The 22,707-nt window shown below is 41.2% G+C and overlaps 1 protein-coding gene across 7 annotated transcripts in view; it reads left to right on the top strand.

The window, feature by feature from the left end:
• Positions 1–22,707, top strand: part of esrrga (estrogen-related receptor gamma a) — a 135,001-nt gene that overhangs the window by 84,990 nt on the left and 27,304 nt on the right. For 3 of the 7 annotated variants that reach the window (XM_079339443.1, XM_079339447.1, XM_079339449.1), the window contains 4 exons: positions 1,361–1,785; positions 7,539–7,667; positions 17,048–17,158; positions 19,816–19,998. In XM_079339443.1, the coding sequence (XP_079195569.1) occupies positions 1,361–1,785; positions 7,539–7,667; positions 17,048–17,158; positions 19,816–19,998 (848 nt within the window). The remainder of the gene's footprint in view (positions 1–1,360; positions 1,786–7,538; positions 7,668–17,047; positions 17,159–19,815; positions 19,999–22,707) is intronic. The other 4 variants (XM_079339444.1, XM_079339448.1, XM_079339446.1 and 1 more) reach the window with 3 other exon arrangements.

Below are 22,707 nucleotides of genomic sequence, written 5' to 3'. Positions count from 1 at the left end.
GTGTGTGTGTGTGTGTGTGTGTGTGTGTGTGTGTGTGTGTGTGTGTGTGTGTGTGTGTCTGTGTGTCTGTCTGTCTGTCTGTCTGTCTGTCCGTCCGTCCGTCCGTCTGTCTGTCTGTTTCCCGACTATATCCACCCCCACCCTTCCCTCCCCTAGCTGGCGCTCCATTCTCCGTCAAGGCACTGTCTGTGTTTTATGGGTCCCTGTAGAACAAGGATCTTTTACAGGCCGACTGGACTTTAGAAGCCCCTCGTTTAGCAGCATCCTGCCTTAATTAAAAACCCCTTTTGTGCTTTCTGCCTTTAACAATGAAAAGGGAGAGAAGGGAGGGAAGGCAGGGTTAGAGGAATGGAGAGTGGTAATGCAGAGAGAAAGAGAGAGAGATGGCAGCGAATAGGAAGTGATAGGGCGACAGGCAGATAGATAGTAAGGTAGACAAAGGGAGGGATGGAGAGATATGGACAGAGAGAAGATAGCTGTTAATTACAACTGCCATTAACAAGGCACGAGCCGAAACTCTCTGGGAGAGGAAGAAGGAGACACAGGTGAGCAGAGAGAGAGAAAGCAAGGAAAGCTGTATGGCTGGAGAGAGAGAAAGTGAGATGTTTCCACTCTTTAGATACGTTTGCATTGGTTGGTAAAAAAAAACCTTTTTGTAGATTTGGCTCTCCTGTAACTTCTTCAGAGGTTTTGGTCATTGTGTTCATGTACTGTATGTATCCATTTGTATGTGGTTGGGTGTGTTAGTGTGTTGAGAGAGAGCGAGAGAGAGAGAGAGAGAGAGAATCATGTATGTGTGAGGCTGTCTTTGGGATGATTGAACAGCAGAGAGGCTGCTTACTGATTACCTTCATGTAGAACAAGCTGCTATTGACTGCAGAATGACGAATGACCATCCAGCCCAAGCATGTGTATGCGTTTCTCGGGCTGTGTGGTAGTACAGACGCTTCTCTGCTACATCATTTTTACTCATGGGTCTCCAAGTAAACCACAATCTATTTATTCTCTTACTTCTTTTGTTCCTTTTTCTTTTTTACCTTGTCCCTTCCGTTCGACTGTATCCCTTCTTCTTTCATTTCTCCTGCTAAAATAATATCGAGTGTGATGGATGGATTGTGTATACATGTTTGGGTGTCATTTATAGAACTTGTAAGTCTTTCTGAAAAATATGAATCCATCATAGGAAGTGACAGTGAGGAAATGCAACATTAGTACAAATGATTGCTGTAATTGAGCTTGAACAATGCGTTAACGTCACTATTTTTCTTCTGCTGTAGTACAGCACTGTTACTGCATTTTATGCATTTTCTTGTAATACTTTGTCCTTTTCTGCCCATTTGTCCCTGTCTCACTCCCTCAGGCTTCTCTGCAGAATGTCCAGTAAGGAGCGCCACCTTGACTCCAACTGTCCGTCCTCTTATATAAAGACTGAGCCGTCTAGTCCTGCCTCCCTGACTGACAGTCTAAACCATCACTCCCCTGGTGGTTCCAGCGACGCCTCCGGCTCCTATTCGTCCACAATGAACGGCCATCCCAACGGCTTAGACTCCCCGAGCCTTTATGGCTCCAACGCAGGGCCCCTTGGTCCTGCCGGCGGCCCCGGATCAAAGCGTTACGAGGACTGTTCATCAACAATTGGAGAAGACTCACAGATTAAGTGCGAGTACATGTTGAATTCAATGCCGAAGAGGCTGTGTCTGGTGTGTGGGGACATTGCGTCAGGATACCACTATGGAGTGGCATCCTGTGAGGCCTGCAAGGCCTTCTTCAAACGTACCATCCAAGGTTGGCTTTCATTTTAACTTTTTTGTTAACGTCTTTCAGTTAGTCACGATACATTTGTGGTCCTTTCACTTGCTTACTTTATGTCTTTAGCATTTTTTTTTTCTGAAGCTTCTTCAGTCAAAGTTCAATCAGAAAACAATTCGGATGTCAGCGTTGTTTGAGAAAGGTTGCCAAAAAGAAGAAGATACCGCCAAAAGTTTCTTCAATGTGCTATCTGTTGTTAAATTGACTTAAAGACAGGCTTTAAAAATATGCCAAAACGCAGACTTGAGACTTTAAACTCTCTCTTTTGCACGGTTAAGCACATGGACATACACCTGAGCTACTAAAGTAGATCCAGGACATCTAAGAAGAGCCTCAGGCCAGATGTGAACCCAGATTTTAAATGGTGCTTCTCCTTCTCTGTCTGCTAAGTGAGCCACCAGGACACCCAACACAATCTGTTTTTTTCCTCTGCCCTTCCCATTTATCTTTCTGTCATTTAGTCACACACACACACACACACACACACACACACACACACACACACACACACACACACACACACACTAACGCACATACATACACAAATATCCATCCAATCAGATTAATTCCAATAACCCCCAGACACACCCCCTTTCACCCTCAACCTTGACCTCTTCATGAGCAGCAAAGAATAATTTCGGTGGTGTTTGTATTTGGGGATCTGGCTGCTTATGTTCACAGGTAGAGTGTTAGCTCTAAGCCTGTTGTCTAGGAGATAACTTAGTGTCAGAAGAAGGTCAGAGGTTATGTCTAGGGGTCGGGAGTTCAGGTAAGGGAGTAGAGGAGAGAACGGATAGAGCCATAATCCATATGATGAGAAGAGTACCAGGAATTAGGCTCAGTAATCCTTTGCTTGTCTCTTGTTAGGGCCAGAAGTAGTCCAGGAAGTTCACAGGTATTTAGGCTCAACTGTTTTGTGGATGTCTGATTCATACACAACCCACATTAGGTCCTTCAGTTGCCCTTCTAAGAGCACAATCAATCAGTCAGCCATGAAAAGAACCATTTAGCCCATTAATCAAGTCAATAGGTCATTCACCTGGTGATTTTGAGTATTTTTTTTACTCAGTATGTTAAAACTATTCCATTTAGTTGAAAATGAAATTCTACAAATATAAAGCCTTCTCAAAAAAACTCTTATTATAAAACACAAGCAATTTATTGATTCCATTAATAATAAGCTTGTGATGTGTAATAAGTCCAAACATTTATGATCACAATACAAAAAAAATCGGGCCCAACATACTCCATATGTTGGCTTTGTTTTATGGGAATTGTTGAACATTAAAAACATATAATTTAACATCCCATTATCCATTAACCATGGGTCTATTTAGCATGCTTAAGTGTAAAATTTAGAGAAAAGTCAATGATTTTCAGTTCAGGGCTGCCATGAGGCTTTTGTCTTGGTAAATGACTAATTCATTAACCTTTGAATTCTTAGTTTTTGAGCAGTAATCTGATTATCACAATTTTTTTATGTTTTTAAATAACTATTAGGCCTCATCAGTCAGCAGGACAACCCTCTTGTCAGAATACCAGTCAGCTGGTCGCCATCGATCCATTGAGTCAGTCAGTCATATCAGACAGGATTCATCTATCTGCCTCTCCATTCATCTATCTGTCGCTGCTTTCTTTTGATTCCGATAAGCAGCTTTCCCTGTAAAGCCCAAGAGAGAGAGAGAGAGGGAGACAGGGGAATGGGGGGGGGGGGGGGGGGTCGTACATCCACTAGATGGTCACCACTACCTAGAGATGACCTGTATGTGTTTATTATAGGATGAGAGATCAGGACATGGTGCAATCCCAACAACGAGATTGGAGAGCACACAAACCAAGATAAAGGCAGACACACGCACACACACAAAAAGCAAACTCATGGAAACACAACCACATATGGACCTCCCACACACATCAATGAATAAACTGCACACATAAGTGTGTAATCACTTTATGTATAGGTTTGACCCTTAATTCATCCGTCATCACAGTAGGGTCCTGTAGTTCACCAATTCCACATGTCTCATTTCATTAGGAGGACCTGTTAAAGGTTATAGAGGTGGGTGCCCAGTTGGAGATTAAATACAGTAGACCAGCAAACATATATATATGTGATGGTATGTTGACAGTAGAGCCGCTTTTATATGACCTTGAATAGATTTAAAGCAAGCCCCTCTTATGTCTCTCTTATTTTCACTGTATTTGTAATCCCCCTTTCTCCTCTGGTGGACATGGTGCAGATCAGGAAGGCCGAAGTTCACGGCGGTGGGTCAAAACTTTGACCAAGTTTGTTTTTAATTAGCACTGTCACGAAAGATAGTGATGAAGCTGTTGGGCAGAATTCTAGGATGGGATGCAACTATGAAACTCCTTAATACTTAGAAAAATTCCTTAGTGATGTGTTTTCTTGAACAAATTACAATTTTGTTGAATCTCTCACCAATGTAGTGCTACAGTTCTTATTTGTTTGATCCAGACTGAGCAGTCTTAGGTCCTCTGAAACAAATGGCTCATGACATTATCTTTGGCTAAGACACAAGTCCAACTCCTCTACAGATAGTGTGGCTGTGTGTGTTTGCCTGTTGGCTTTGCTCGTCCATGTAAATTAGTGCAGGTTTTTGTGTGGTAGTGCACGATGGCTTGTGTTTATCCACTGTTTTGTGTTGGTGTGCAAATCTTGGCTGAAAAGCAGGGCCAGCCTCAGATGGGCAGCGGCAGACATATTGGTATGTTTCAACCCATTAGCCAATAAAACCGCAGGTAATCACCAAAAAAACACCTCCAGCTGGACAGGGAGGAGAGCATGGGGTGGGAGAGGAGAGGAGACCCAACAAGGAATGAGAGGAGGAGGGTAGAAAAGGGAGGAAGGAAAGGTCCCATGGACGTAGAAGGGAATTAGTAATATGGGAGGGTGTGTGTTTATGTGTGCATGTGTGTGTCACAGCATGGAGGAAGTGGCTCTGGCAGCTGCTGTTTCGGTGGCGTCAGTCCAGCAACACCTGACAACCTGCATCTATCACTCCCTTATTGAGAGAGAGGGATAAAGGGGAGTGAGGAAGTGGGTAGAGTGTTGGAGAGGGAGGGTTAGGGCAATGAAATGAGAAGAGGAATGAAACTAGATGAAAGAAAAAAGGAGGATATGAGCAAATAAAAAATAAAGGATGAGAATAAGAACATGTAAAGGGAAAGTGGTGGGTTGGACCATCAAACAAGGAATTCTGTTCAAGAGTTCTGTTCAGACTTCCTTGACAAAAATAATACACATGTTCCTTTGGACTCTGGCCTTGGTGACACGTTCTTGCTTTGTATACTTCATAGCTCTCCAGTCAATAACTATCAATTACACAAATACCACATTATCCTATGAGATGAAGGGCAGGCTGAACCTATGTCAAGACAAAACCAGGGTTATAATATTAACAGATATACAAACAAAGACAGCTCAAAGACTTTGAAGGCAGACACACAGCCGTCATATTACACTGTCTGTACAATGCTGGTCAATTGTCATGCAGCAGGTGGACATTCGCACACATCTCAAAGGGGATTGCAGGGGATTTGAGGCCCACAGATATCCTTCCTCACTAACACCAGCACACACATACCAACTCGCAAGTTATACATAGGAGGCACCAAGAACGTGTCTGCTCTAAGCCCATCCCAGTGCACAATAAGACACATAAAGACAGAAATAAAGACAAACAAGCGCACACCCCCACATAGAGTTTTGCTATTCTGATAGAAACTCTTATTTTCTTATTCCTACCCCATGCTCTCACAATGAAGAGGCTGTTAATGTCTGAGCATACAAAGAGTATATAGCCAGATAAATCATAGATCACAAAGTCGTATATTAAAGCTTTAATATGGGTCTATAATGTAAGCCTACAGGGCATACCCCCTCCTGAGTATTACTCTGTAATAATAAGTAACTATAATACAAATGTACCTGATTGATGTCTACTTCACATCATACTGAGGCACTCCACATTCTAGTTTCTTATCTGTTGTTAGATCAATCTTAGGTGTCACTTTGATAATATTCATAACATACATTATTATTACTATTATCTACTACTGACACCCTCTTTTAGCGTAGCACTCATCTTATGTTAACACAGTTACCCTTCTTCCCACCCTCCCTATAAGTGGCTCTTTACTGCAGTTATCCATTTAGCCTGTTTAGCTCCTGCACTAACAAGGCTTTCTACTGACCATCCATTAACCCACACAGATTCTGCGTCATTAGAGCATTTAGCCTTAGTGCTAGCTAAGTGTCCCTCATAATTGCTGAATTAATCTGCTCTTTCTGTATCATCAGCATGTAAAGGTTGGGTATAAGCTAACTAGTCCCATTAGTGGTGTCCATTAGGCTATAAGGACCATCTCCCCAGTATTGAGCATGTTGAGTCTTAACTTTAACTAACAAGACCCATTAATACGCATCTTGTTACCCATTAAGAAGTGTTTAGCCTTTTCCCAGCCTAACTAGCCCCCTTAATCAGCCCAGTAATGAGAAAACATCCTCTCCACAGCAGCAGTCAATAGTAATCACTGTTGACTCTGTTTCAGTGGGAGATGCATGGGCTTGCTGGGTTACTGTAATTGTCAGGCAGGCACAAGAGAAAGAGAACAGTGTTTTACACCTTGGCATAGTTTAACTTATGGACAGGAAAACCTTCTATAATAAAAAAACCAACCCTTAAAAGTCTAAGATGTGCATACATAACAAAAATGGTGCCTTATAAAGTGGTGAAAGTGCATTCACTAAGTGAAGATTACGCGCAGATCTGCAGGAGACTGACGTTGAAGAAAGAAAATAAGAAAACACAAAAAAAGCAGTGCAGAACAAAAGAAGAAAGGAAAAGAGAGGTTGAAAAGATAGTAGGAAGAACACACAAAGCAACTACCAGAGTTTGGAAACAATAAAATCGAAGAGATTGTAAAGATAGAAATAGGAAGTATCCAGTGTCATATAAGAGAGTTAAACTAGGCAAAACGTATGTACAGTATTTAGTTTTTGTGAAGCATTTCTTCATAACAAAGAAAGTAAATAATGAGGCAGTGAACAATTCATGGTCAAAGTGGTATTAACCTCTAACACACTTAGGTGTTTTTGTTTAAGTTGGCAGAGTTGTTAAGTTAATAGATTTAAATCGTCTGATAATCTGAGCATAGGCTCTGCACAGGATTGTTACTGTGAGTGTACTGAAGCTTGTCACGCAACCTCAGATTTACTAGAGTGACATATGGGAAAAATAGACAGGTTCCTATATATTCAGTAATATTGTGTTTTTACCCGTCATTTGAAGTTTCGGTTTTCTAATGAGGGCATCACTGGATCAGTTTCTCAACATTAAATTATGTCTCTTGTTCAGTCCTGCTCTGTCAGTACTAAATTTAGTTCTAAAAAACAAACACATGTCTCACTAGAGAGAAACATTTCAGTTTGTCGGACTTTTGCATTGGCTATATGATAATCAAACTACTAACTCACACCTGAACATTCAGCTGGAACTAATATGTTGTACCAAAGTTCCTAATGTCAAACAAGGTTTATTGTTGAAAAAACCCATGAATGTTGAATGTCTGCTAAAGTTGGGCACAATTCATTTGAGATTGAGCCGGTGCCTGATGACTGATCTGACTCAACCATAACACTGCTTTGTTGATATACCCGTCTAAAATGAAACCTTTGTTTTTTCTTCCTCCAACATGTTTACATACAGGCAACATAGAGTACAGCTGTCCAGCCACCAACGAGTGTGAGATCACCAAGAGGAGACGCAAGTCTTGTCAGGCCTGCCGCTTCATGAAGTGTCTGACAGTGGGCATGCTGAGGGAGGGTAAGGGAAAAGGTCTCTTCCTTATCTTTCTCTGTTAAATGTGCTACATGTAGCATTTTAAAAATTATTCAAATATATATGTATTTGATTGGTTTTTCCAAAAGTATCATTACAGCATCGTGTGCTTCTGCACTTGATTTTTGGTTTTCAGAAACACTTGCTCTAAAAGCTCTGGAAACTTGTAAATCATTACTAACAATTGAATAAACCAAAAAAGTCTGATGAAAAATGTGGACACCAAATCGAGAAACACCCGTGCTGCACATTCAGGCTGGCCTTTTAAATATGGGGTATGTTTTGAGGTAAATATATACTGTAAGGGTACATCCAATAACAATCAGTTTTTGATTTTAAGCAATGCTACATGTAACACTTCTAAGAACTTGTTAATTCTTCCTTTAAGACTAGATATAAATAAGTGTATCTATTAGAAACTTGTTACCTTTAAATGTTCATATGTTGTAGTCCTTGAGTGTCCTCAGAAAGTTTTCTCTCTTTAAATGACTCATTGTCTTTTTGTCTTGCTATTGCTTGATATTCATCGACATTCTTCTTTTTTTATGTATATTTCTAACTTTCACGAACACAAGTTAAATACAGGAGTTGGTGTGGAAATTCATTATATGCAAAGTCCCAGTTTCAAAAAATGATATCCTCACACGTAGCAGTCGTTTTCCAGTGAAAAAAGTAACAAAACATTAAAGATATCATCTGCTCCACACCACTCTGATTAAATACACTCACTCTCTCATTTTCACACTCCCTCGTTGCCTCTGCCTCTTTCTCCCCCCTCTCGTCTGCCCACCTCTGACCTTTCTACTCCCACTGCACTTCCAACGATGAAAGGAGGGAGAGGAGTGGCAAGGGATGAAGAGGAGGGCCGATACAGAGGGAGAGAGAGACATAGCAGGAGGTGGGGGGTGCAGCAGGAGAAAACTAGGGGGAGGAAGGGAGGGAGAACAGATTGATTTATAGGAGCAGAGGAGAGGGACCAGGGGAGGATGAGAGGCAGGGGGAGGATGGTTGAATGAAGCAGAAAGTGTGCGAGAGAGAGAAAGGAGAGGAGAGGAGGGTCAAGGTTGTAATTGATGGGAGACCTGGCCTACGCCCCCTTCCTTACAGTGGTCAGGGAGCGTGCCTCTGCCGACGCCTGCCAGCCCTCCCTCCATCCATTCCTGTCTTCATCTCTCCCTCCAGTTCTCCCACTCAGTATTTTTGTACTGTTTATGTTCCTTCTCCTCTCCCTCTCTACAATATATTCTCCTTTTGGCCTGCTGTTCTCGTTCTCCTGTTGGCTCCACAACACTCATCCAAACCTGCAGCTTTCAATCCACTCCAAAACTGTTAGGTGAACCCATAACAGCTTGAGTGAAACAGTTAATAAAAACATAAACAGCTGTATGTTATTAACTTAAGAAGCTGTTGAACAATCTGCTAGTTCACAGTGTCACACTTCTTGCCATGGCTCACGTACAACATAAAGTTAGTTTGACATGCAACTTGTAAAAATCACTGCTTGACAAAAAAAGCATTCTTGCTTAGATAAAATAACCTTGTAGGCCAAGAAACTAATAAGAAACAGAGAAAAAAGGAGGTGGCCAGGGACCTTCATCAATGTAACATTTTACTTGAGCTGCATTTAATTATTGAAATTGAGTGAAGAAAAGAACGCTGTAAACACTCCTTCAAGAAAAATAAAGAAAACACCTCTAACAGCCCTGAAAAAACTCACGCTCTTCTGACTTTCTCTCCCTCCCTCTCTCTTTTGTACACATACTCACAAACATACACAAACACACGTTCCCGACAAGCTGCTGTCGTAGCGTTTGTTCTCCCAGTCGATCTGACATCGGCAGAACCTGTGTCTCATCTCCTGTTTTGTCTCGTGCATGTGCGTGTGGCCACAAACACAGACACACACGTGTAAGCGCATGTATTATTGGCAGCTCAAACCGTCTCACTGCTCAGACTGCACCCTCCTTCTGGACACAGACACCACATTGCTTCATCAATAAACGCCAGAAAGAGCCGTCATCTTAAAAAAACTGGGGGGGGGTGTCATTTAAGAATTTGTTTTAGCACAGTTTTTGTTCAGTAATGAGTGAAGAAGAGGTAGTTGTGTTATTGATTTTAACTCCAAAGGATGCGGTTTGTACACTTAGCCTTCAGAGAGCAAAACTGTGGCTGCGTTTTGTTTCCACTGCCCTACACACATTTATCATGCAGACGCACACACATACCAAGGGTTATGTATATATACATCAACATGACAGACCACAACCACCCCATTTGTTGTGCTGTGTGTGAATTTGATACAGGAGACCCCGTTCTACATATGAATAAGGGTCATTTGGAAAATAGGTATATCAATTGTATACACTTTTTCCTTTGTACTCCTTTATGGATAGATACCAACACCAGAATATTTCCCCCAGCTGAAACAAATATTATTTTACTACAATAAAAGGTAAAGTGGTGATCTGATTTTAAAATGATTAGATTGACCAAGCACATTTTTTGGGATATCTCGTTCAAAGTTGTCTGACGGTGTAACAATAATACATACATCTTTATTTAGAGCAGTGTAAAGACAGATAGAACATTTTTAAATGACGGGAGGGACCAAGGTTATTATTATATCATCCCGATCTAACACTCGTTTTCAGACACAGCATGTAAGAACATTGCCTGCTGTGTTTCATGCTGTCCTTCTGGGTAGAAGCATGGTTAAAGCGGCATTGCATGGATGATAATGGTAAGTGGCTAGATCAGTTAGCATCAGAGCTAACCTCAGTTGTCAGAGGCTAGCTTACGGGAAAAAGGTGAAGATAAAGTGGTAAGGGCTGGAGTGTGAGCGAGGTGGAGGACATGGGTCTGCGTGTGTGTGTTTGTGTGTGTGTGTGTAGATGCTTTAGTTTACCCCTTAGGGCAAGATCTGCCTCAAATTAGCTTTGTCGCCTTGGGAGACAGCGAGGGTAATATGAAGAGTGAGTAAGACAGCAAGGAAGTGAGTGTGCATGTCCATGAGGGAAAAAAAGAAGAAAAAAAAGAAGCCATACAGTAAGTACATCAACTCAGACTAGAACTTTGTTCTCATATGTAAGCCTAAATAAACCCCTGATCATCCAAATAAAATAAAACACATTAAGCTCAGTTTGTGTGAACAAATGGGCTGTTTCTTGCCCAGAGGAGAGCAGTGAACAAGCTGAGGGGGGTAAACTGAAAGAATGAACGAACGAGAAGCCCCCACCCACCAATATGTACCAGCTAATTTCTGGAGCGAGGCAATTAAAAGACCTGACTATATTATGAGAACTTTCCCTCTGGCAATGGCTGTCTGTCCATTTTTAATGAGGTCATAATGATGCGTCAGCTGAAGACCAAAAGGTCACAGGGGCGGGGCTTGATTCTGCCACGAAAAAGAGGGGTTGTGGGGGCTTGGGGGGGGGGGTTGGTTCTGTAGCAGCTAAAGGATTAACTCTGAAAAATTAGCAGCTTGTAATTTTCTACAAATCCAAACTCAGAAAAAACATTTCATTTGAGTTAAATATGACTGCTTACAAGCCAAGGTATTGTAGTTGTCACAGTTATTTCTATTATACCAATCTGGCAAGGCAAGACAGACATAATGGATTCAAATTGAGCAGTAATGCGTAGAATTGTCATGAGCAGAATACAAAACACAGATCAGACATTTGAACATGAAAGCTTTGGCAGAGGCACACGGTCTACGAGCCAGAAATATTCCGAATGCATCTAAATTGTGCATATGGTCATATTGACAGACCTGCTCCCTTACAACACAGCAGCTTTGATGATGGAACGTGTGATGAATCCTGGTTAAACACATAGAATGTGTTAAAGCAAAACCAAAGCCTCTGTTTCTGTTTTGCTGTAAACGGCCAGCTGGATTCAGATGGTAGACTACGACAGAGACCACGGACTGCAAATATAAACCTTGGCACTCAGCCGCACACACACACACACACACACACACACACACACACACACACACACACACACAACACTTAAAGCTGATGCCAACTTTGGCAGTGCTCCCCACAGCCTCTAAGACCTAATGAGTGAGATCGGGTGGAAGGCCCCAGTCTGTGTGAGATCTGATGCCGGTGTGTGAGAGTTTGGTGTTTATATGCAGCTGGTAGTGTACGTCATAACCCCTTTCATAATCAAGAAATGACTGCTGCTACCAGATTGCTGCACAGAACATCCATAACATTACCTTACACTCAAGGCCAGAGCCCGACACATCTTCAAATGCAAAACACTCATAGACACTTGAAAAATGTCAGTAAATGTAAATAAAGCAAAACAAAAAGAAAATCCAAATATCCCCCCCCCCAAAAAAACCAGCTTGAATCGAGAAAAGAGTATACAAACACAAGGAGAATGGCAGAAAGAATGAAAGTAACAAATGACTAAGAGGGCAAGTGATGGGGAGCGGGGAGGAGACAAGGGAAGAGGACAGGGGAATCAGAGGAGGGAAGCGCCAGACAACTGGTGGCGTCTGGTGTTCCCCCATGGGAAACTTGTAGCTAAATCTGGCCCTGTAGCGTCTGTCCTGAGCGAGTGTGTGTGTGTGTGTGTGTGTGTGTGTGTGTGTGTGTGTGTGTGTGTGTGTGTGTGTGTGTGTGTGTGTGTGTGTGTGTGTGTGTGTGTGTGTGTGTGTGTGTGTGTGTGTGTGTTTGTGTGTGAATAGCATCTGGTTGCATCCCGACTCAAAAGTAGCGATAATGGAAATACTGTGACGGGCGATCTGCCTAAGTGGTCCACTCTCTTTTACATGCACTGTTTGTTTCTGAAGAGGGTGGATATGACAAAACTACTGTTTGGGAAAAGAAATGTATAGAAGAATTTAAACAGGTATGGCTATTGTATTAGCTGTATTTGAAAGTTTAAATTAGCCATACTGAAAAAAAAAATCATGTCACAAATTTCACTGATAAAGTATCACTATAATTTACTTAAATTTGTAGGTTTTTAGTGATTTAAGACTTGTAGGACTTAAGACTTATTGGATTTGGCATTAATATACAATAAATAATCATCCTTAGAAATTATTGATGTGTCATTGCATTTAACAAACAATTCCTTACAGAAAAGGGGGCCATAGAACATTACATGGACCTCACAAGCTCTCACACACATGCCCGCGTTCACACAAACACACACACACACACACACATATTCACACACCAGTGACAGCCACCTGCCCACTGCCTCAGGCGATGCTGTTCTGATCTGTTCTGGTCTAAACTAACGTCACTGCATGACACCACACACACACACACACACACACACACACTCACACACACACTGTCCTCTTAACCTCAAATCTACCCCTCAAACATGCTCCCTTTTGTTTTTCTTTGTTCGAGCTCTCGTGTCAAAAACTACCTACATAAAAAAAAAAAAAACGACATAAAACTTCACACTAAGGATTGCTTGATTTTTCAAAATTTGAATTTCGCACTTAAACAGACGCATGATTCCTTTAGTTTTTTGCAGGCACATTCTATGTTTCCTCAAGAAAGTGGTACACACACACACACTCCCAAAAATGTGACTTAAACCAGTCTGTTGTCCTATCCAATCTACAGTGTGCGTACCATCAGTTCTTAAAACCACAAAGGAAAACCCTCCATGTTATGACATCAACACTGTTGTTAACACTCAAACACTCAATCACAAATAACACACTCTCAGAACCAGAAGGTGATAACCTGGTTGAAGCTGGAAGAGAGACTGCAACCCTGTTACAACTTCAATTATCATAAAACTCTTTCCCTCACTCCCTATCACTCTCAATGCTCCCTCATCTCTGCCTCTTTAAATTCTCCCTCTCTTTTTCTTTTTGTCATTTCTCTTTCCTCTTGCTGTGATCAACAGAAATCTATGATTGTATTTCCTCTTCTCACTCCTATTTCCACTCCATCCCTCTCTCCCTTTTCACTCCCTCTTTCACTCTCTTATCATATCATTGACCATCCGAAATCAATTCATTCCGTCTTTCTTTCTCTTCTTTTTCTCCTCTTTTTCACTCACTCCCTTGCTGCCTGTTCTCTCTTTAAAAGCCTGTTGGTGTCAGAGGCATTTCAATAGCAATCCCTCAACTGTTAAAACACACACTCTCTCACACACTCACACAGACACACACAGACACACATGCTGACATAGAGTGACGCCAGTTTTGTGTAAAATCTATGCTGATGTGATCAGTGCACTAGGTGCTATTGATAGGCAGCAAAATTCCCACGATAGGAAAGATTCACCTTCATCACTGTCATTCTGTGTGTGTGTGTGTGTGTGTGTGTGTGTGTGTGTGTGTGTGTGTGTGTGTGTGTGTACGTAGCTTCTTTTTTTATAAAGCGTTACTATTAAAACTACTGTTCAAACATCAAGGACTCTTCATAGGGGGATTGTGTGTGTGAGTGTAGAAGTCGACGCAGCAGACTGAGTAGAGGTGCACTGTTAGTTGACATAATAATTAAAGGATATAATTAAGGTGTGTAACCTCTGTGGATTTCCTCTCTTTCATGGATCTTTCTCTTTCTCTCATTATTCTAACCCTATCTCATTTCCCTTTTATTAACCCTCAAACCATCCCCCCTTTTTTCTATATCATACTTTTTCTTCTTTGTTTACTCGACCATTCATTATCCTGCTTTTATTTCACAACCTTTATCCTTTATACTCCTCCATCTTTTCTGTCCTGTCTTCTTTTTCCTGCTTTCTTTTATTGCAATCTTTCTTTTATGTTTTTCATCATTTTATCTGAATTTTTTTTCTCGCTTTTTATATCCCGTCTCTAACCCATTGACTGTTCAATTACTCTGTACCTTTCCTCTTCGCATTTTTTTTATCCTTACATTTCCTTCCTCCCTAAGACCCTTTCCTCTATTCTCCCCTCCTGAGTCCTTCCCTACTCTCCCCTCTTGCCCATTCTTTACAATTTGAAGGCTCATTTGTTAACAGGACGTAGAGCGCCCTCGCTCTCCCCCTAGCCTCCTCCTGTCTCTTTTTTGTGGGCTTTGGAAATATAATTTTCAAATTTTAATTTGATTCATTTAGATTTGATCATTAATCAGTGCTGAGAGAGAGTTAATTTGGTGGAAAATAGATGAGGTAGTTAGAGAGGACTCTTTATAAAGTGAGCTGAGCACCGTCTGACTCTTTTAGGTGTAAGGAAAAGAGAGAGAGAGAAAAAGTGAGAGTCTGCATGTGAGTGTGTGTGTGTGTGTGTGTGGGTGTGTGTGTGTGTGTGTGTGTGTGTGTGTGTGTGTTATGGTTGAAATATGTGTCTGCAACAGGATGTATGAGAGAAAGTGTATGTAGATGATGAGAGAAAATAAACAGTAATCTTAACACCTACTCGTATAAGTGTTACACTTAAGCTCTGAAATTGAGGATAAAAACGTAGCATGCGTCACTTGGCTCTCCTGTTTTCAGACCACGATTTTCTGTTGCCACCTGTCTATTTGACCCTTTCCCTCATTTCCCCAGTCCTTCGTCTTTTCTCACTCCAAAACTTGTCTTCCTTTCCTCTTCTGACCAGCCACTGACCCAAGTAGTGACTGAGCAAGCTGCTTGTTGCAGCAAAACCCAAACACAACATGAGGGTGTGTTGGAGTTTTTTTTGTGTCAGTGTGTGTGTGTGTGTGTCTGTGTCTGTGTGTGTGTGTGAGTGTGAGTGTGTGTGTGTGTGTGTGTGTGTGTGTGTGTGTGTGTGTGTGTGTGTGTGTAAGAGAGAGCAGAGAGTGGGTGGGTGAGTGCATTTGTACCCCCTGGTGCTAAGAGTTTCTTGACCGTTTGCTGACACTGCCTCCCCCAACTGTACCTGGACTGTCAGCCCTTCTGTCTACCTATTCCTGTCTGAAGCACACACACGCACACACACACGCACACACACACACACACACACACACACAGGAAATGTCCAGTACACTTGCTTCTAAAGCTAGATCGAGATTTGGAAAGGATTTCATTCCCTTTGAAAATTAATGCAATCGGGTGAGATGCTTGCAATCAAACCTGCAGCCATGCAGATGTGACGTGACGTGTACCAAACACTAATAAAACAGAGACACAGATGCACTTATAAACACTCTTTGAATGATGATGAGAGAATGAACAAAACTGCCACTGAAATGTTTTCTTCTCTGCAAAGGTATGTCTTTCTGTTAAATCTCTGAGGTGTGTTGTCGTGTTCATGGTCAGCACATTTTCAAAGGATTTAAACGTCCTTATGTTAGAAAACCTCTTCTTCACTCTCTCGCTCCTTCCCCCATCTGTAACATTTGTGTTTGAATCCAGTCCTGATCATTTTGGATGTGATGGACCTCAGAAAGCATAACAAATACATTGTATCATGCTTAGATTTCCTATAAGGATATTGAACATTTCAGATCACTTTTGAACTATAAGTAGGCACATTTAAATCGCGGATTTTGCTTTACCGCAAGGCACCCCCCCCCCCCCATCGAAAAAAAGAACATGCAAAATATACGTTAGCATAGTTAGTAAAGATATGTTCTGAGAATAATTTATTGATTAAAGAGTCAGCTAAAGACTTTAAGAAAGATATGGTAAAGAAAGACATCTTGGCTCGTTTACATCAGCCATTTTGGATCTCACCCTCAAATACCTGAGGTTAGTTTTAATACATTTGGCAGCTCTTTAGGATTCCTCCACTCCCCCCCCCCCCCCCTCCCCTCCCCACCCTTCCTCTCCTCAGGGGCATATGACACCTCTGTCTTCCTTATCCATCTTTAAGTGGTAACCACGGTAACATCCAATCCCTTGAGAGATAGGACTAATTAAATTAGGACTCCTTTGTGTCAATTAATTAACGAGACACAGAGAGGGAGACTGCGATTGGGGAAGAGACAGGGAAAGAGTCAGAAAGCTAGAGAAACAGTGTGTGTGTGTGTGTGTGTGTGTGTGTGTGTGTGTGTGTGTGTGTGTGTGTGTGTGTGTGTGTGTGTGTGTGTGTGTGTGTGTGTGTGTGTGTGTGTGTGTGTGTGTGTGTGTGTGAAAGAGAGAGAGATAGAGTGGCCCTATACTCTATTGTTGTCTCTATAAATTAATCCTGTTGTAGAAGAAAAGAAGCACATGAGTTTAGCAGGCTTGACAAGAACTTGAAAGAAGCTACCTGCATATCACACATGCATGCAATGCAGTACCAGAACATTTGTCACCAGGTCAAACTCAGATCTCATGTGTAGTCCTCCTCCAGGTCTAAGTTTTCCCCTTCATCTTTCCGTTCATTTACACTTTCTTTTTCTATGTCAGTTTGCAACTGCTACATTTGTATAATTTCATCTATAAAACAGTGTGATGCACATCATGTTGATGCACTATATTATGTCTTCCAGGAGTTCGTCTGGACAGGGTTCGTGGTGGGAGACAGAAGTATAAGCGCCGGATAGATGCTGATAACAGTCCATACCTGAACCCACAGTTGGCTCTGCCTCCCAAGAAACCATGTAAGAGTTCACCATAAGTCTGAATTTATATGTAATGACCCTTTTTTTCTCATTTCAAGCAGTGATTCTCAAGAGCAGAATCTTGCTTCCTATCCTTGGTGCAAAGTAGCTCGTACTCTACAAATCGACATATGTGCTACAGCAGCAACAGGATCCATTGTGGTGCACAAAGGGAAAAATAAAAGACTAACTGTGGACAGACCACGAAGAAATTCTCTCAAGAAAAATGTAAAATAGTGACATGCCTTCACAACGCAACACTTTGTGTAGGTAGTGTTCACGTGACAGAACCAACTCATCATTTAGAGACCAGAAGATCAAGGAATTGCATTTCAATCATTCTCTTTCCTGACGGAGACAGTTGGACAGTAAAACATTTAAACACACGTCTACACACAAACACACACACACACACACACACGTAAATAGACACGGTAGTGAGAGGCCCATCTGTTTGAGACCAAGTTTATCTCCTGGCACTACTGCTACCAGGTCATAACATTTTATACTTGTAATATTTCACTGTAAAGGTATTCATTTAGCTCCGGATGGGTTGGCAGTGTTTTGTAAGGAAGAAAAACATCGCCAAAGCTTGATGATTGAAAAATTAACAAGGGGTAGATGAAGAAAGAGAAAGAGAGAGGGGGGGGGGGGGGAGAGAGAAGCTAAATGGGAACATTTCTCAGAGAGAGAGAGAGGGAGAGAGAGAAGCGGGAGGGAGGGAGAGGAAGGAAGGGAAGAGGACCAGCCAGTACCCTAATCCGGATTAAATCCAATCTGGCAACCACATCAAACTAGAGTTAGCTCTTCAGCTAACCGTCTGCTCACACACACACACACACACACACACACACACACACACACACACACACACACACACACACACACACACACACACTCATGCAGTGCAGATTGAGCAGTGTTTAGCAGCTTGGTCCCAAAAGCCCATTTTGCTTAAAGCTGGAGCATATTCTGCTTTAGGCCAATATGCTGAATGGCTGCACGACAGCTTACTGGGACTTCTGCACTACTAATCATTGAAATGATGGGATAATATAAATGCATGCATACTGTTTGTGTGTGCGTGTGTGTGTGATTATAATGTTTCTGTTTGCATACATAGACCTTGTGTTTATGCAAACATAATTTCTACTCTGGCACGCTATAGACCAATTTCCTTAAACTGGATGAGTGATATTTAACTCTTCAAGATTTTGAGTTTCAGTTATTTACTTAAGTCACTCAAAGTGCTTATTCTAGTAAGTTACTCGTTGACATCTTTCAGTTGAATAATGATATGAACATAGTATGTCTCTCTGACATAAAACAAAACCTACTCTTAAAAAAACAAAGAAAAAAAGGCTTGAAATAGACTTGCAGGGTTCTCCTGTTCTTTATCTCTTACACTCAGTCAATACACACACAAAAATCTGTCTGTCTCTCTGTCTCTGTCCCTCAGATAAACGCACACAGCCTATCTATCTATAGCCCAATCCCCAGCCTCAGCGTCCCCATTGATTGTGTGAGAACAGAACAATAGCCCAGGGTTTGGAAATGGGCTTCCATTGATTCTAATTAGGGAAACATTAAATAAGATTTACCCACAGATACTGCACTTTGACTGGGATTGGTTTTGGCTCAAACGACCCTGGAGCTGGAGCTGGGGGGAAGTGGATATGTATATATATATATATATATATATATACACACACACATATATGTATATGTGTGTGTGTGTGTGTCTCTTCTCTGGTCTGCCCTCTTCTGCTACCTTTCTTTCTTCTCCTTTTTTTTTCTTTGGATCTTCCTCTATCCCTCGCTCCTCTCCTGCTCTTCTATCCTCTGTTATTATTTCCATGCTTGATTAGTCAGTGGATTAATTTGGAAGCAGGGTATCAGTCTGTCACTAATGGGCCATAGATATCTCATCTCCACATGTCACCATTACCAGCTGAGCTGTTTGGCTTTCAGAGTGGTCTTTCCCTGCTATATGTATATCAGCAAATTTTCTTTAGGCTGTAATACAAAAATAAAGCATTTTGTGCAGCTTAAATCACCAGTAGTAATTGCTTTTAATCACACCTTGAAGCATTTCCGAAACTGAAAAGCTTTCAATCATTTTTATTCATCTTTAGTCCTGCCAATTTACTGGAATCAAATCAATTATCTATTGGTTCATTGTTAAAATCATTCCTCAGGACATGGAGATAAGGAATGGTAAAAGAGCCTCCTCTTATTTGATCTTGTATTCATCAAAATGTGTCTGATTGTTATGAAGTGTTATAAAGTATATGATGTAATATACTGTATGCAATATATTTTTTCAACTTTGACTTTTGAACAATTCAAATGTTTTTTTAAAGTAACAACATTATTTACAATTGTAAGGTTTAAACATGAAGACTGAAGATTTTGTGCTGAGATATACCTTCTCTTTTTATTCATCTCATAATCAAGTATGTTTAGTCTACAATGAAGAACTCGTTTTAGACTTGTTTTTAGACACGTGTTATCTAGCATGTTATAAGTCATGTGACCACTCTTTTTTGATTTTCCGTGCTCTTAAATTGTTTTGAACAGTTTGTAGCCCACTAAAGCAAATATTCACCATCTCTCTGTCTCTGTGTGTCTTTCTCCTTGTCTGGTGGTCATGTCAGTTGCCTTTGGCTGCCTTGCAGATAACAAAATCGTCTCTCACCTGCTGGTGGCCGAGCCAGAGAAGATTTATGCCATGCCCGACCCAACAGTACCAGACAGCGACATCAAGGCCCTGACTACGCTGTGCGATCTGGCTGACAGAGAGTTGGTGGTCAACATTGGCTGGGCCAAACATATCCCAGGTAGGCAAAAAGGAATTCTACACGCTTACCTTCACTGAGTGTAAGCTCAATCTGTTTTAACACAAAACACCAAATTATTGAAGATTTGAAAGGCACACCTACACAGGAAGGCCACGCAAGCTGTTTGAATTGGCAGAGAAAGTACAAGGTTAAAGAAGTTCAGGCACTCTTACATACATACAAGTTCACCCAGTGCTAAGGTGTGACCTTCCACCCTAATCCTTGAACCCAGACAGTCTGAACTGTTGACTCCTCCAACAGACCGACCAAATGGTCTCACTGATATCACACCTACACACAAACACTCCATCCCAAACACACACTCACACACACACACACACACACACACACACACACACACACTCTGACCTTTTGAACCAACAATCCAATCCCCTTACCTTCGACCTGTGTATGCGTTTGTGGGTGTGTTTGTGTGTGCCTGCAGTCACTGCACACTATATACAGACCTACAAAGCCCTTTTAACCACAGATGTGCCTTACTGAAGAACTAAGTTTGCTCTGGTTTTAAACTGTTAATTAACTCATTTCAGCATACATCAAGAATCATTTGACTAAAGCTCAAACCTTTAGCACCAACGGGTAAACATTGCACAGAAAATGTTTTTTTATATGTATGTATTGTCCTAAATCAAAAGCTTTATTTATTTATGTATTTTATTTTTATTTTTATTTATTTTTTATTATTATTATTATTATTTTATTTTTATTTTTATTTTATTTTTTTTTGGGGGGGGGGGGGTAGAAGTAGTTTTAAACAAGAGGGAGTGCCAAACCAACAGAAATTGAAAAGCACCTGATTCATCGAGGACTTTTTTTTATTTATGTGCATCAGAATCCCTTCATAGGGTTATCAAAGATTAGTCACAATGACAACTGAAAATGTGGTTATAGAAAAGGATAGAACAGAATTGAGTTGTATCGAATTGAATTACCTCCTGATGCCACTGCTCAAAGAGTATCCCAGGATATGAAAGCAAAGGGGGAAACACCATATTAGAGACATAAATACCACTCAGTCACGCTGTGTAAATCTATAATAATAAAGTCAATGGTTTTCTATAACAGGATCTCCAAATGATGTTTTTTTATGTCTTATCAATAAATGTGAGAATAACAAAGAGAAGAGAAAAAGATTGAGAGAAAAAGAAAAGGAGATATGGGAATATACATTGCTTCTTGTTAGTGTATTGATTAATGTGCTGCTATATGGGAAGTAAGCAGACGTGTATTGATCTAGAAACTAAATATAGCTCTTAAATATTTATATTTTGCTTTCAAAACAACATATAGCATCTTTCCAATACCATCTCCTATCTGCTAATCTCCCTGACCTGCCTTTTACTCCTTTTTACTTTCTCTTCTAATCCATTTATCCCTCTCACCCTCTCTCTTTCTCTCTCTTTATATGCGTAAAATTACTGCACATTACATGCACATACACAAACACATACACACACTTTCACACACAAGTACTTACTTGCAAATATACGCACCAACACATGTGACATGATGTTTATTTATTAAGTTATACAAAGGGCTTTCTTTTTTCTTTGCTCACTACTTTTACAGGTGGGTAGAGTGAGATAGCCATGTGGTAGGTTAAATCTGTGTGTGTGTGTGTGTGTGTGTGTGTGTGTGTGTGTGTGTGTGTGTGTGTGTGTATGCGTGCGTGTGTGCGTGCGTGTGTGTGTTGAGGTGTGCTGCTTTCTGTGTGAAGGGAGCAAAGCGCAACGATTGCTTGGCGGAGAAGAGAAGATGGCGTGATTAGATGAACGAGAGGGGCAATCCACTGCTCACAGAGAAAGATAGAACTCTTCATCTTCAAACTGTGTCTGTGTGTGTGTGTGTGTGTGTGTGTGTGTGTGTGTGTGTGTGTGTGTGTATTGTGGACACTTTATGAAATCTTCATTGTTTATAACTCCGATCTAATACTCGCCTTCCTACACTCGAACACGTGCACACACATAAAAAACATGGTACACACAAAACGTGATCTACTGTTCACTCAGGATGGAAACGATTGTCAGCAAGAAATACACCTCCTTGACATTCTTTATCAGACTCTGACACACACATTCACACACACACACACACACACACACACACACACACACAATACAATACCATGGCTTAAGTCTTGCATTGGATAGACTAGAATGGACAGGTTAACCTTTTTGTAGCCTTCTTGTTTCAAATCGTGTCAACTGCGTGTATGCGCGTGCATTTTTTTGTGTGCGTCTAAAATCTCCACAAGGTGTACATGTGAAGAGGCCTGTCTTTGCTCGCCATGGTACAGTAATTTTTTTAATCAAATTGATGGAGAGAGACAGAGAAACAAAGAGAAAAAAAAGACAGAGAGAGGAGAGGTAAAGCCAATTTATGCTCCATGATATGGCTGTGCAGCGCTGAAACCGCACACACGCACAGACACACGTACACACACACACACACACACACAGGCTGCTAACAGTGGTAACAACGTGTCAAGGCGAGCGCCAGGCAGCTAATTTGAAGTCATTAGATGTCTGCCGTACTGGCAACAATTTGTTACGCTCCCACACGCACAAACACACACACAGAAAACCACATCACATGCACACACTGAGTTAAGAGCCGTCTGCGGATAGCGAGGAGGCTAAATTGTAAACTAATTTAAACATCACTCAGCGTTAGAGAGGCTGCCTGCAA

This window comes from Symphodus melops (assembly GCF_947650265.1).
Source record: "Symphodus melops genome assembly, chromosome: 3".
In the NCBI taxonomy this organism is placed as follows: domain Eukaryota; kingdom Metazoa; phylum Chordata; class Actinopteri; order Labriformes; family Labridae; genus Symphodus; species Symphodus melops.
This window is presented reverse-complemented; position numbering and strand designations above follow the sequence as displayed.